Source organism: Bombus vancouverensis, chromosome 15, assembly GCF_051014615.1.
Source record: "Bombus vancouverensis nearcticus chromosome 15, iyBomVanc1_principal, whole genome shotgun sequence".
NCBI lineage: Eukaryota > Metazoa > Arthropoda > Insecta > Hymenoptera > Apidae > Bombus > Bombus vancouverensis.
In genome coordinates this window covers 2,267,932-2,281,295 of record NC_134925.1, presented here as the reverse complement: position 1 = coordinate 2,281,295, position 13,364 = coordinate 2,267,932, and the positions used below count along the sequence as shown (strand labels likewise).

At 31.9% G+C, this 13,364-nt stretch overlaps 3 protein-coding genes, 1 long non-coding RNA gene and 4 other non-coding genes across 9 annotated transcripts; 3 read left to right on the top strand and 5 right to left on the bottom strand.

Annotated features, from left to right (window-relative positions):
• Nucleotides 1-366: 366 nt before the first annotated feature.
• On the bottom strand, nt 367-3,096 carry LOC117164397 (uncharacterized; the record flags this gene model as incomplete). The annotated part of the gene is given in 5 exon segments (XM_033347414.2): nt 367-959; nt 1,051-1,208; nt 2,206-2,373; nt 2,632-2,677; nt 3,042-3,096. Coding segments are annotated over 5 exon segments (687 nt in total), but the record flags the coding sequence as incomplete, so codon positions are not given.
• On the top strand, nt 2,653-7,072 carry emei (transmembrane protein 161-like emei). The gene is made up of 12 exons (XM_033347401.2): nt 2,653-2,895; nt 2,985-3,455; nt 3,530-3,633; nt 3,707-3,962; nt 4,043-4,122; nt 4,204-4,419; nt 4,511-4,627; nt 4,686-4,826; nt 4,900-5,074; nt 5,803-5,899; nt 5,969-6,132; nt 6,242-7,072. The coding sequence occupies exons 2-12, from the start codon at nt 3,453-3,455 to the stop codon at nt 6,359-6,361; spliced, it is 1,473 nt and encodes a 490-aa protein (XP_033203292.1). The 5' UTR covers nt 2,653-2,895; nt 2,985-3,452; the 3' UTR covers nt 6,362-7,072.
• Nucleotides 7,073-7,217: 145 nt separating this feature from the next.
• Nucleotides 7,218-8,619, top strand: LOC117164396 (uncharacterized). Of its 2 annotated transcripts, none has more exons than XM_033347411.2 (4): nt 7,218-7,452; nt 7,512-7,776; nt 7,848-8,137; nt 8,223-8,619. In XM_033347411.2, exons 1-4 carry the CDS (start codon nt 7,447-7,449, stop codon nt 8,352-8,354), a joined length of 693 nt encoding a protein of 230 aa, XP_033203302.2. In that variant the 5' UTR covers nt 7,218-7,446; the 3' UTR covers nt 8,355-8,619. The 2 variants fall into 2 exon arrangements, with proteins under 2 accessions (XP_033203302.2, XP_033203303.2); XM_033347412.2 differs by having other exon boundaries at nt 8,210-8,345.
• A 116-nt stretch (nt 8,620-8,735) lies between these two features.
• Nucleotides 8,736-8,809, bottom strand: TRNAT-AGU (transfer RNA threonine (anticodon AGU)). The gene has a single exon. It is a non-coding gene; the product is annotated as a tRNA-Thr (tRNA).
• A 286-nt stretch (nt 8,810-9,095) lies between these two features.
• On the bottom strand, nt 9,096-9,177 carry TRNAS-AGA (transfer RNA serine (anticodon AGA)). The gene has a single exon. It is a non-coding gene; the product is annotated as a tRNA-Ser (tRNA).
• A 681-nt stretch (nt 9,178-9,858) lies between these two features.
• On the bottom strand, nt 9,859-9,930 carry TRNAW-CCA (transfer RNA tryptophan (anticodon CCA)). Its single transcript has one exon. It is a non-coding gene; the product is annotated as a tRNA-Trp (tRNA).
• Nucleotides 9,931-11,037: 1,107 nt separating this feature from the next.
• Nucleotides 11,038-11,849, top strand: LOC117164458 (uncharacterized). Its single transcript, XR_004465675.2, has 2 exons — nt 11,038-11,250; nt 11,368-11,849. It is a non-coding gene; the product is annotated as an uncharacterized LOC117164458 (long non-coding RNA).
• Nucleotides 11,850-12,424: 575 nt separating this feature from the next.
• Nucleotides 12,425-12,496, bottom strand: TRNAW-CCA (transfer RNA tryptophan (anticodon CCA)). The gene has a single exon. It is a non-coding gene; the product is annotated as a tRNA-Trp (tRNA).
• Between the last annotated feature and the right edge of the window lie 868 nt (nt 12,497-13,364).

Below are 13,364 nucleotides of genomic sequence, written 5' to 3'. Positions count from 1 at the left end.
GGCACTACAATATCGTCAATAGGCAAACGCTCTTTATGCCAGATCTCGTCAATTAAATCTAATAATCTACCATCTCTGCACACTTGACTGTCCATACCGCAAAATATAATATTTTTTCAATATTTTCTTCTATTTATATAAAAACAAACTAACAAAATAATATATTCGATTATCAATTATAATAAATTTAATAACATTGAAAAATCTTTGTCACTGTCATAGCGTAATAAAGATAGCCAACTCTATGTCTAAGATCGTACACTAAATGTTGCTATCGTCTGCTACCGTCGATTAAGAAGATTTTACGATCAAGAAATAAGTAGTATTATCAGAGAGGATATTCCTCTCTGGTATTATGTATCAAAATTTACTAAAATGCATACATATTTTATTTTTATTCAACATTCTTACATTAAAGTACTTAAAACAATTTCAGTTGTACTAATAATACTATTATTTAAATTGTTTAAAATTATTTTTTTTTATGATTACACTTATTAAAGAAATTTCAAATTATCAATAAGTTTTAATTAGAAAAATAATTTAGTCCTTTGGTACATAATTTAATTATACAATTTATGACAATCTACGAGTCGGGTTTTCCCACGATTTGGTTGTTTGTTATCACCATTCACTATAGTCAACTCTTTGCAGTCATTCTTCATAATAAACGATTACATATTTCCTTTTAGTTTTGTATTAGCCATCTTGTTTCTTATTTTCATTGGATAATCGATTTGGATCACGTTATTCGCTTAATTTGTTGCAAACACCTTCTTTGATATCGCATGATAGTCCATCGGCGCAAGGACAAAGGATGTAATAGACATCCTTTAATGTCAATACAGAACCATCTGGATATCCAAGGGTCACGTTAAGCGTTGAAACGTTACCTGGTCTACAAATTTCTCCCTCTTTTTGCATAGCTTTACATTGTGGTATACTATACCGCATTGCCCCTAGAATTACACGTTGACGACATTCCTTTTTCTTAAACTAATAATTACCTTTGATTAATTTATTAACATCTTATTGAAAAACAATAAATACCTATGGTACAACAATAGCCTGGTTGACATTCTGTGTTGCTCTGACAACGTATATAATCCGATTGATCAGCTTGCGCGTTGCAGGGACATGTCAATGCGAATAAAAAGACAGAAATCACAAAAATTGGCGTCATCATTGTTATTTTTGCTCGCTGACTCCTGCAACGAAAACGCATCTCCTTTTTTTTTTTATTATTCACAATAATTTCAACATTATATACAAGCCACATATGATTTAATAAAAATAATTATCTGTAGGATCGACTGTACCTATTATTTTAACGCGATATCTTTTTTCATTCTTCATGCACGATTTAATTTTTCAATTATGGATATTGTTTTAAATGATATATCTTAGGAGGTATATAAATAACGTTACATAGGATCGTCTTATATGGAGCTATCTTTGTCAGAATTTCACGATTAGTCACGATAGTCACGCGTTGATCGTAAAGTTAAAATATAGATAGAGGATGCAGTATTCAAAACTGTATTTAATACTTGTCTTAATTTCGATGTTCCAGAGATATCGCATTATACTATTTGATTACCGTGACCTTCAACTTTCTTTCATTCGTGATAATATGTCACTATAAATTACACAATTTCCGTGAATAGTGTAATAAACTAAATTGTTTTGAGGAGATAGTCCATAGCTATCGTGATGTGTCAAGACTCGAATCATGCAGTTGTGAATGATTTGAAATTAGAAATCAGAATAATAATGGAATTGGATTCGTTAAATTGCATTCGAGACAATTAAAATATCATATAAAAATATCGACAATATCGTACAAATTTCATATAGAGTAAACATTTACTACAAATACTACTGTACAAAAATTGTATATAATTATAATAGAAAATTTTAATAAGAAAATTAATTTAGTTAAATGGTTGTGTTTAAAATTTCAGTGGACCACAGTGTTTTTACAAAAGTAGTGAACAAAGCAGCAATGGACAAAGTATTTTTTACAAACTTCAAAGATAGCAAGTCTATAGTGTTACGTTTACAAATACAATCATTCGTAATCACGTTTAATTAATCTGAAACACTTTTTAATCGCAAACACCAGTTTTTCCTGTTCGCTTTTTCGTTTAAAAAAAGAATTGAAAACATAAAACTGTATGTACGTACATATGCGCGAACACTTACGAATCTTGTACGCAGTCTGCAGTCGGCAAACACTTGTTCACATTTGATCGCACAAATCGATGGCCTCTCTTTATATCGGCAGCTTCTCCGCTTCTTTTATTCCTCCAAACAAACGGTTCGCGCGTATTTTTGATCAAAATAAGACTTCCGTTTGACGCGCCTCTGTATCTGTCAAATTAATTGCATTATACTGTGAAAATGTATTTTTAAAAGTAATTGTGTGATACAGAGTATTTTATTTTAATATAAAGAAACGGTAACTTATCGATCAAAGTAATTTATACTTGACATCATAAAAAAATACGTAATACGTAATTAATTTCTGCGATCTTCTTTTAATAAATTTAATGCGATGTGAATCATATATTCGACGTATGTAAATGATAAATTCAACAAAAGATCGTCTATTTATAATTATGTTATTACGTAATCAATTGAATGGAAATTCCAAGATGTGAGATCGCATCAGATTCTGAAAACATACGTAGATCGATAATTGATGTTATTGTTTCGCATTAATACGATGATGTCGATCAGCAGAAGTGCATAAATATTGACAATATACCAATCTAATTTACATTTGCTAAAAAAAAAAATCAAGTTTCGTAAAAAAATACACAAAATTAGTCATTCAATTAGCGTTTAATTTGATGTTTTTTTAGTTAAATAGAAATACGTGAAACATGTCAGGTACTGTTTAAAATTGTTATTTGTACATTGGTATTGATATATAAAACTGCTATTAAGTATTTCCTCATTTTTGATTACTCATTTTCTAGTTTATGTTATCATGGGACCAGCATTTCCTCTAAACAATTTACATAATTTGTATTCACCTGCGGGTATTAGTAATTGCACAAGTTCGATTCGGTTCTGACCGATTTGGTAACGTTAATATATTTCGGTGCTTCTCCGCTAGATGTTCTTACTACTGTCGAACACAGACCAAAACTGTCCCTTTCTATAGATAGAATAGGTGAAGCTGGAAATAACCTCATATCATATGCAAGGGATTATGATGTTTTCGGTTTTTTGGGGTTACAACTATTTATAAAATGAGCTATTCCATTATGTGCCATTTAAAATGGTCGAATACACATTAACGCTGTTAAACACAAGATAATTCATTGCTGTGTCTTTCAGCATTAATTAACAATTTACCAAGAAATTACTAATTCCGTGATGGAACAAATACTTTTGTGAGATCGGTGATTCCACCTTTATTTTCAATTTTCATCTATTCAATCATGGTAATTTATATGTAATTATACAACATTTAAGAAATATGTAAAGATTTTATATTCAAAATAATTAAATGTTTTAGGCTCTCTTAGGTGCTCAATTAGTTATAACACTGATTATGGTCAGTGTTATCCAAAAAGTAACTCCACATTTTTCTTTGGCAAGATGGATTTTATGTTCTACTGGGTAATTCTTTAAATAATGAGAATATTGACTATATATGATATCTAGAATTAACAAAAGATATTATAACTAATAGGTTGACACGTTACTTGTATCCAACTGATCAACAGCTTAGAACTCTTGCTGGTGTGCCTAAAGAGAAACCCAAGAAAGGTAAACATACTGAAAATGGGAAGGTTGGAGATGTTTTTCATGTTCCTAGAAATTTGGATATCACGCTTGAGAGTGCTAAGATAACTACGTTAGATGTAGTGCATTTAAAATATTATACAGAGTGTCAGTGGTTATTGGACTTTTCTATCTATGCTACTGCAGTTTATATCATGACAGAGGTTGGTAATTATACCTTCTTTTCCTTCATATCTGTATTTCCATTGATACTTTGTAGTTGTATTTATTTGCCATTTCACAGATATATAATTATTTATATCCAATCAAAGATGAAATTAATCTAAGTATGCTTTGGTGCTCACTAGTTCTGGGTTTTGCATTGTATCCTTTTTATAGTTGATTTATATTATTATAATAGCACATAGATCTCTTCAAAAAGTATGTTCCTTATTTAATATTTAGTAAAGTGTTACTTTCTCTTTGGGTGCAATACTTTAAGGGAGAGGAGAGTATAGGTGAAAGGTCTACATGTATTGTAACTGGATTTGCTTATCTTCTCATAGCTATGATGGTTCTTATTGTTGATGAAAACAACCTTGAAATTGGATTGGATAAAGCTTATGCAAGTTTCAATCATAGTGCATCTCTTTTTCTAGATAATCAAGGTCTTTCTTCTACGTAAGTTTATAAAATTCATGCAAGAATGTTTGTAAATTATCGTATTTTTATTTTATTCAAATAAAGTCATGAAATAACTTTTCTTTCATAGAGGGCCAGCATCAAAAATTGTAGTAAAGTTCTTCCTTGCTTTGTGGTGTGGTTTACTTGGTTCTTTGTTTACTTTCCCAGGATTAAGAGTGTCAAGAATGCATTGGGATGCATTGAGGTATTAAAATTAAATAAATCTTTAAATTATGCAATTTAAAAAAAATTATATATTTCAGATATTATAAAGATCAAAAGTTGTTATTGTTAATAGCAAACATCAGTTATGCCTCTCCACTTTTATTAGTAAGTTTATGGATTAAGCCTGTAAGCAGAGATTACCTTACAGTCAGAATATTTAGTGGTATGAATGGACCATTGTAAGTTAAGAAATAATGATTACTACAATACACTTATCCATACAAGTTTCTCTTTCTAGATGTATTTTTGCAGGATGACAACTTCGGCTTTTGAGAGTATGAGATTAATTGCAATTATAGTTGCAGTTCTGTTAAAATTTGTATTAATGCCAATGTACTTGCAATCGTATCTCAATCTAGCTATGCAACGGTTAGAGAATCAAAAGAAAGAAGCTGGTAGAATTACAAATGTTGATTTGCAGAAAAAGGTATCAAAATTAAGTGATATATAATATTAACACTTAGCCAACCGCGCACGCCACAGTGAAGTATACATTTTCCACCCTGTTCGAACAAGCCAACCTATACGCTGTCCACCTCGCATTTTTCCAAGTATTGAGGACTAATATTCACTACTTAAAAAACAAAGAAGTCTAAAAATTACTTAAATGGTCAATTATATTTTGCGGTAATGATTTTATTTAACGACTTCACATATTGTTTATACAAAACATCAAATTAAGAGTATATATTAAAAGTATAAGAAAATATAGGTAAAATTAAAAACATTAAAGATGACTAAAGATAAATAACACGACTTGAACGTGAAATTAAAAATTTATAATGCATTTTAATATTTTTTTACAATGTGGTGTCGTTCGATTATAACTCTATTTAGTTATAACTGATAGTGTAACTTTTTAATTAATTTTAACACCACTAAATCGGTGTATTTTATTATATACTGTACTTTATAAAAGCAGAAAAAGTGGCGCAATTAATTGGGAACAATTCCAGGTAAATAATAACTGATAATAACAAAAAAAAAAGAAAGGAAAACGCGTTACAAAAGTCAAAAAGGGAGATCTCTCCGTTCGGTCACGCAGCGATGTACTTTACAGGGGGGAGATCTACTTATTCGGTTGGCTAAGTATTAAGTAAGAGAAAATATAATTAATTACTCGATACGAAATACCTTTCTTATATTTAATTTCAGATTGCGGCAGTATTCTACTATTTGTGCGTTGTGGCTTTGCAGTTTATTGTGCCGATGATCATATGTTTGTTTTTTACATTCATGTATAAAACTCTAGGTAATACAGATATCACTAGAATATTATATTAATTACAATTATGATTTTCTAATTACTTTTATATATCAGGTGGTTATACATGGGAAGGGATTTTAAAAGGACCGTCACTCGAAGAATGTCCAGCTGATGAGCCACCAAAGTCTTTATCAAACATAATAAATGCCCATGATAATGAAAAAACTGTTGCGCAAACGGCGCAAGATTTTCAACTTGCTCTGAGTTCCTTAAAGCAGGTAACAGTTGCACTGTAGTTCTTGTGTTAATAATGTTAATATATACTTAACGTTAATAATAACGTTAATAATGTTAATATATATACTAAGAATATTTCTTGTACAACAGATATTCACTGTGGACGTATATAGAGGGTTATTAGGTTTAGCAACATGGTGGAGTTGTTTTGCATTGTTTGCAACTACCGCTATGGGTATGTTTTACCAATCATACTTCTCTAATATGTAAAACAAAGCTATGGTAGGCAGCATTTGTTGTCACTTCGCACAAATTTATGTCGTTAGTTGGTTTATCAATGCTAAGACCATTGGATTATTTAACAAATGTATCTTAAAAATGGCTTATTTTGAAAATTGTACCTACATTAAGGTACGCACAATACTGGCTGTCTAATGGAAATGTTAATGCTAATTTGAAAAATTTTATAATATGCATAGCAATAAAAATCTTACAATTATAATATGTATAAATGCTATATCGAAATTATAAAATTTAAGATAACTACGTCTTTGCATTGCGATTTTTTTATTGGATACTGTATATAATATATAATACTTATATAAAAATTTAGAACATTTTATCATACTAAGTATTATAAATTAAAAGAAATGAAAAGGAATTTAAAAGTGTTTTACAATTAAAAATAAGAGAGACTTCCGAATGAGTACGAGACATAAATGAATCGAATCACTGCCAGTAAAATAATCTATTTAATATTCGACGAACGACTAACTGATTACAATTAATAAATCGTTTGCGTATCAGTTCGACGTTAGGGTAGATGAAAGTAACTTTCATCAATAATGTTACGATCATAAGCGGATCAAACAGAGATATTTCACTGCCTTGTACGTATTCGCTTTAATAGTATTTAATTAAAATCTTGTATATATTTCTGTACAAAGTGCTCATTAAAATTTTATGTACAAGAATTGATAATTTTATCGTCGATGTTTTGTGATCTCTAATGACCATTGCGTAAATTTAAACGAAGTTTTTCTCCCTGTCTCTTTTGTTCTTTACAAACCTAATTATTGTATAGTGCATAAAATCACGATGTTCTATAAAAGGGAAAATTATATCGAGTAATTGTTATTCATGGACTGTGCCATCTCGGTATTTTGGAGAAAGTGTGATTCAACGTATTCGAAATGTGTCGATGCTATGCTACTCACGTATCAACCAGGTTGCTTCCGCGATATATAACTCCCCACAGAGTATCTTAGCGTCAGAATAGCTGCTTGATTTTCGTCGGTGATAATACTATCGTTTATTCTAGTGAAAAACTTTGAAAGTTCTTATAAAACTGCAAAATGTTGGTAAGTACCGCTATGTTACTATTTTCATTGCATGTTTTAATGAAAGTTATTATTTTCAGAAATACATAGTACTTTTTTGTATTATGCTTCTTTCGGTATATGCCGAACCACCCATTCAAGGTGTAAAACCAACAAATGTGCTTGGCACTTCTGATCAGCATGCATCTTTCAGCTTTATCAGACCGGGTTTAACACAAACAGCCTTCGCTTTTAGTGGCCCTAGCTCTCATCAATCGTTTAGTTCCAGTATTGGAAATCCTCATTTAGCACAAAAGGTTCTTCCAAATGTTGCTAATGCACTTGCTTACAAAAATCCTGGCTTAGGTTTGTAGTACATTCAAAATATTAGATACTTTTAGGAACTAGTTTTAACTGGCATACATTTATCATATCAGGTGTATTTCCGGTTGGTCCTGTCACACATGGTTATGCAACTGCACCAGTTGCACCCACTTTTGTTTCTCCTGCACCTGCACCGCTACCCTATCAAACCTCAATTGATCCAACTTCTGCACTAGCTTATTATCAACAGTTACAGCAATATCAGCAAGCCCAGTTACATGGATATTCTGCATCTAATGCGTATCAAGCACAATTAGCGCAATTACTTGCATTACGGCAAGCTCAAGCTCAAGCTCAAGCTCAAGTTCAAGTTCAAGAACATGTGCAAGCACAAGCACAACAAGTAAGAATGATATACTAAAGCTACATCGAGTCCTGCATTGTATAAAATTTAAATATGATTTTTGTTTAATAGTAATCATCTACAGGTACCTGAACAGATTCAGTTGCAGCAAGAACAACAACACCAAGCTCAGAATTTATTAGGAATTTCTTATTCCGCAGCACCTTCGGTAGCGCGGGTAAAAGTTGCCGGAAATGGTTATAAATTCGATTTCTAAGATATATAAAATCTCATTTCATATTAGTCAAATTACGTGAAGTGAAGCAACTTGAAACATTTCTTTAAGTTTCTATAGTCTTCCTTATTAGTTACTTGATTTCAAGTTGCTTAATTCATATAACTTGATTAATCTGAATAAAGCTTAAGTGCATTGTATGATAAAAGTTCCATATTTTATATCTTCATATTTTATTTATTTATTTACAGTGCAAATATGAATATTTTTGTACGTTACAGCAACTAAATAAATTGATCTGCAAATATTCAAATCATTTTTACTCCCTGTTCTTTATCTTATTAACTTTATATAGGTCTTGTGTATTTTATAGAATTATAATAACTTCAGTGAATCGCAAAAGAAAAATTATTAGACTTGCAAAGGCCCCGGGGGGATTCGAACCCCCGATCTCCTGTTTACTAGACAGGCGCTTTAACCAGCTAAGCCACGGCGCCACGCTTGATGAAATTTCTATCATAAACACTGATCTCGTTTCTTTTTTAATACAATGAAATATATTTCTATATTGTTTTCTACGAATTATATTTTCCGCTTAAGTGTAGGAATATAATAAAATTATAATATAAATAGAATAAAAGGCATAACAAAATAATATCATGTTACGTTCAAATATAAAATTTACATAGAAAGAGCTTATTTTTATTATTTGTTACTATTATATTTCATTTCATGTAAAAGCAAAAGAGTATTTACTCTTTCTCTCTTTTGAGACAACATAACCGCAGTCGGTAGGACTCGAACCTACGCTCCCAGAGGGAATCTGATTTCTAGTCAGACGCCTTAACCACTCGGCCACGACTGCCTCGGTTTAAACTTATTATAGAAGTCAATATTCAGGATTCAAAATTAAATTTCAAATTTTACATTTAAAGAGTAAGAGATATACGCTTTACGAAGTACTATATTTAGTACGTATAATTACAACTACGCTTCCTGATGCTATTTTAAGACGCTCAGCTAATCTTTGGCTATAATACGATATAATCCATTCTCCACCATGAGAAAGAATGACTTTGTTACAAAAATGTTTTGGGTCTCGCAAATTCCTTCGACTTTCTTTATCTGTTATTCTATGTCTTTCTCTTCTAGGATGCTTTAGCGTAGCGAATACTTATCGGATATCTTCGGAAAAGCATAAATATGCGGAATAGCATGGACAGTCAGATTGGTCTTAGTTCAGATCCAACGACAGTTTTATAACGAGTCCCATAACAATAACCAGATTCCGGATATTTGAAAGCATCGGTTGAGATTTGGAAAATGAAACAACGCGACGCATGGTTCTCTTTTGGGACATTGCCTTCAGCTGTGTGCTGACTTGAGGGGCCGAAGACTACCGTCGATGAAGAATATTGTAAAATTAATTCTATATAAAAGCTATATGTTCTATATATCGCATTTTTCTTACAACACCGAAATTTGTTTAAATATTGTTAATAATATAAATTATTGTATTACAATTGCTAAAAAATGAAAAAATTTTTGACCCCGACGTGATTTGAACACGCAACCTTCTGATCTGGAGTCAGACGCGCTACCGTTGCGCCACGGAGTCGTTGGTGTCATCGATTGCTTCAATACATAATACAATGGATTATCTTTTATGATATATATACAGAATATTGAATTTTTATATAAAATTGATATTGAAATATAAATGAAAGTGAATACGTCATTTTTTGAACAATTAATATTGCATATGACATAATAATTTATTTATTTATACGTATCATGCTTTTTTTTTTTTTTAAGATGTTTATTAAACCCAAGATACAATTTTAAATACATTTTGGTATTCACAATAAACGGTGAATTTATGTAATGATATCTTAGGCAAAGGTACCGATACGCAACGGTACGACGTAGCCATGCTATAATATGTGTCGGCGCTTTACATTTTTCGTGTTTAATATAATTTTTTGGTTTAAGCCGCTGGAGGAGCGGAGCTTCTATGTGATTTTGTTTTTATTTGTTTTTACTGTCCTGAAAACTGGGTCGCAAAACAGGACGCTTGGGTAGTATATTATACGTATCATGCATCAAATAGAATATGATCTAGTATGCACGCTTTGTACAGAACAGATTTGAAGATTATCATTAATTAAAACATGAATGAAAACATGAAAACGAAACATGGGAACGAAATATAGTTTTTCTTATGTATTTATGTCTTTAGTGCAAAGAAAAAAATTCTATTAAAAATATCTTCAAACAACTCAACCGTTTCTGATGTTGTCTTCTTAATATGCACGTATTAATTCTTAATAAGCACGTGATTTGTGCTCACATCCCGCATGCAAGCCTCGAATTACCCGAGAAACATATCTACCAGGAAGCTACCATTCTCCCTACGTTGAAAAGAGTTTCGCGCGGGTTGTCTCACAAAGCCCCTCCTAGCATCAGGATATCATGCAGTGATTGCAACGTTACCGGCGCATATGCTGTTACGATATTCCGTCATACCTTGACTTTCGCCCGTGAGGAATTTTTTCAACAGGAACGCATGCAGCCAACGGTAATTTCATGACGCCACCGATAGAAGCGCTAGTGTAAGCATTGAATTGTATATGTGTATACGCAGGTTCCTATATACATACTGAAAGCTTTAACTATGTATGTAGAGGCAAATCCCCCACCAGTGTTCCGAATCACATGTTAATTTTAGGGGAAAGCGTAATAAGATTTGATCCATTCGCGAATACCTGCTGGAAGAGTATTGCTACGTATTACTCTTATGAAATATAACGAAGAAATGATTAAGATTTACAAAAGAATTTTGTCTGTACGTACACGCACACGTAAGAAACACATTATTAATTCCAATTTTGGGGAAAAACGGTGTCACTGTCCCGTGATTGCACTTTATATCGTTCAGGTAAGGTTAGGACATTGGCACAATGCATTATCAAGCAAAATTCTAAAGCGGTAAGATGCGTATCGACATTGGAGACATATTGGAACCACAAATTTGCCAAAATTTCTAACCATACAGGGTTAACGAATCAATAAACAATGAAAAGAAGCTGTGTGACCCAATGAAGTACTGCTACGTCACAGAGGTGCTTAAGGCCCGCTCGGCTCTTCCTCAAAATTGTGTCTTTCCAATCCGCGGCTAATATAACACGCATAGAGGTATCATCCACTGCGTTTGACATCTACCGAAGATCATGCGTTCCTGTTCATGAATCGGTTAAATTGTTGATTATGTCCATTCTACCTACTAACTACAGATTTACTGGAGGATTATAAGTATGAATGTAAATAATTTGACATTCATACAACTCTACATACATGTGTAACTAATGTTCGATACGATAAGTACTTGCGTGACAAATGAACTCGAGGTGGCCTCATGGAGCGATCGCCACTGCATATAATCATGGAGGAGTAAACTATTGCTATCAATAGCAAAAATAATTTATCAACTTTTACACAATTAGTTTGTACAACAATAAATGTAGTAACGTATAAAAATAGTTATTGATTATTATTTTGGAAACCCAAAAATCAAACTCGAGGACGGAATGCAGCATGTAATATATTGAAAGAGGAAACGGGTTAGTCTCGCTAAAGTAGCTTCCTTGACTAACATGTTAGCCTAATCTTAGGAGGGGCTAAATGAGACAGCCCGCGCGAATGTCGCTCAACTGTACGAGAGAGGAGAAAGGTGATTCATTCATGTTATCCTAATATTTCACGTCTTGTGTGCGGGATGTGAGTACGCACCGCATTTTGATGTAAAGAAAATGCGTAAATACTTACATATACGTTATGGAATTCATATAAATAGTAGTACACGTATATATTTCTAATTTAATAGAGCAAAATTGTCTAAAGAACATAAAAAGGGAGTATGAATAGAAATTTTTAAGGGACTTTATTGTAACCAAAAATTTCATTTTATTTCTACGAATAGTTGTTTTATAAGGATTTTAATATATTGACATAACCGTGCGCCTATTTTTTAAATATTTCAAGAAAATTGTTGGGAAAATAAAGGTAGATCAATTTATATTTAAATTCAAAAAAGGAAAAGATAAACGATTTATTGACCCCGACGTGATTTGAACACGCAACCTTCTGATCTGGAGTCAGACGCGCTACCGTTGCGCCACGGAGTCTTTATTTTGCCTCACTTTTATTTACTAAACTAAGAAGTAAAATATGTATATAACAAAGATCAACATTTTTTTGTATTATATCAAAATTTTTCATGCTGCTAGGCATAAAATTTTTCATATATAAACGATTTTACGAAGATCTTTACTATTCAAGTAAACAAAGGATTCGGGAGAGATATAGTTTCAAATCTTAAACATTTAACTTATTTGATATTTTCAAAGTAAATATACAAGATTGTGATATTAATGGTTATTCTGTTTGTTAAAAATTTTTTTAGGCAAACTCATCCTCACTTACACTTTTACAGATCACATGTAATACATATGCATCTGTAATAAAAGTGTTCTACAGCTGAATAGCGCCAGGCTAAACTGATCTCGATGACTTAAAATTAAATGTTGCTCGAGTAATCTTTAATTAACTTCAGCATAAATAATTAAATTATGTTATAAAATTTGGTAAATCCCTGTTTATCTAATCACGCAGAAAAAATCTTTTGTACATTTTTATTGATTATACTTGGCATTAATATATTGTTCGGAATTTTGAGTGGCTCCGTTTATGGCTCGTACGGCCCTTATCCCTTCTTTAGAAAATTCCGAATTATATGTCCTTCCCGAGCTGTAAACTTAATGACTCCGAGGTCAGATAACAAACTCCTGGGAAAACCCCAGCCGGGAATGCACGATGGACAGACGAAACCCAACGGCTGGTAGGAAGAATCACCAACGTATATTAACATTGACCTAGTAAGTGTTTTATAGGGAAATTTTACTTATTTATGTAAATTTTTGAATAACATAGTCTTTTATATACAATTACTGTGAGAATCATTAGAATATTAGTTCTTAATAAATGATGTCTTGA

What these genes read in the sequence shown, in the direction of transcription:
- emei (XM_033347401.2), top strand. An exon ending in CTAGTTCTGGGTTTTGCATT is followed by an intron (nt 4,123 to 4,203) that starts GTATCCTTTTTA and finishes TTTAATATTTAG; the next exon opens with TAAAGTGTTACTTTCTCTTT. An exon ending in AATCAAGGTCTTTCTTCTAC is followed by an intron (nt 4,420 to 4,510) that starts GTAAGTTTATAA and finishes TTTCTTTCATAG; the next exon opens with AGGGCCAGCATCAAAAATTG.
- LOC117164396 (XM_033347411.2), top strand. An exon ending in TTACAAAAATCCTGGCTTAG is followed by an intron (nt 7,777 to 7,847) that starts GTTTGTAGTACA and finishes TTATCATATCAG; the next exon opens with GTGTATTTCCGGTTGGTCCT. An exon ending in TGCAAGCACAAGCACAACAA is followed by an intron (nt 8,138 to 8,222) that starts GTAAGAATGATA and finishes AATCATCTACAG; the next exon opens with GTACCTGAACAGATTCAGTT.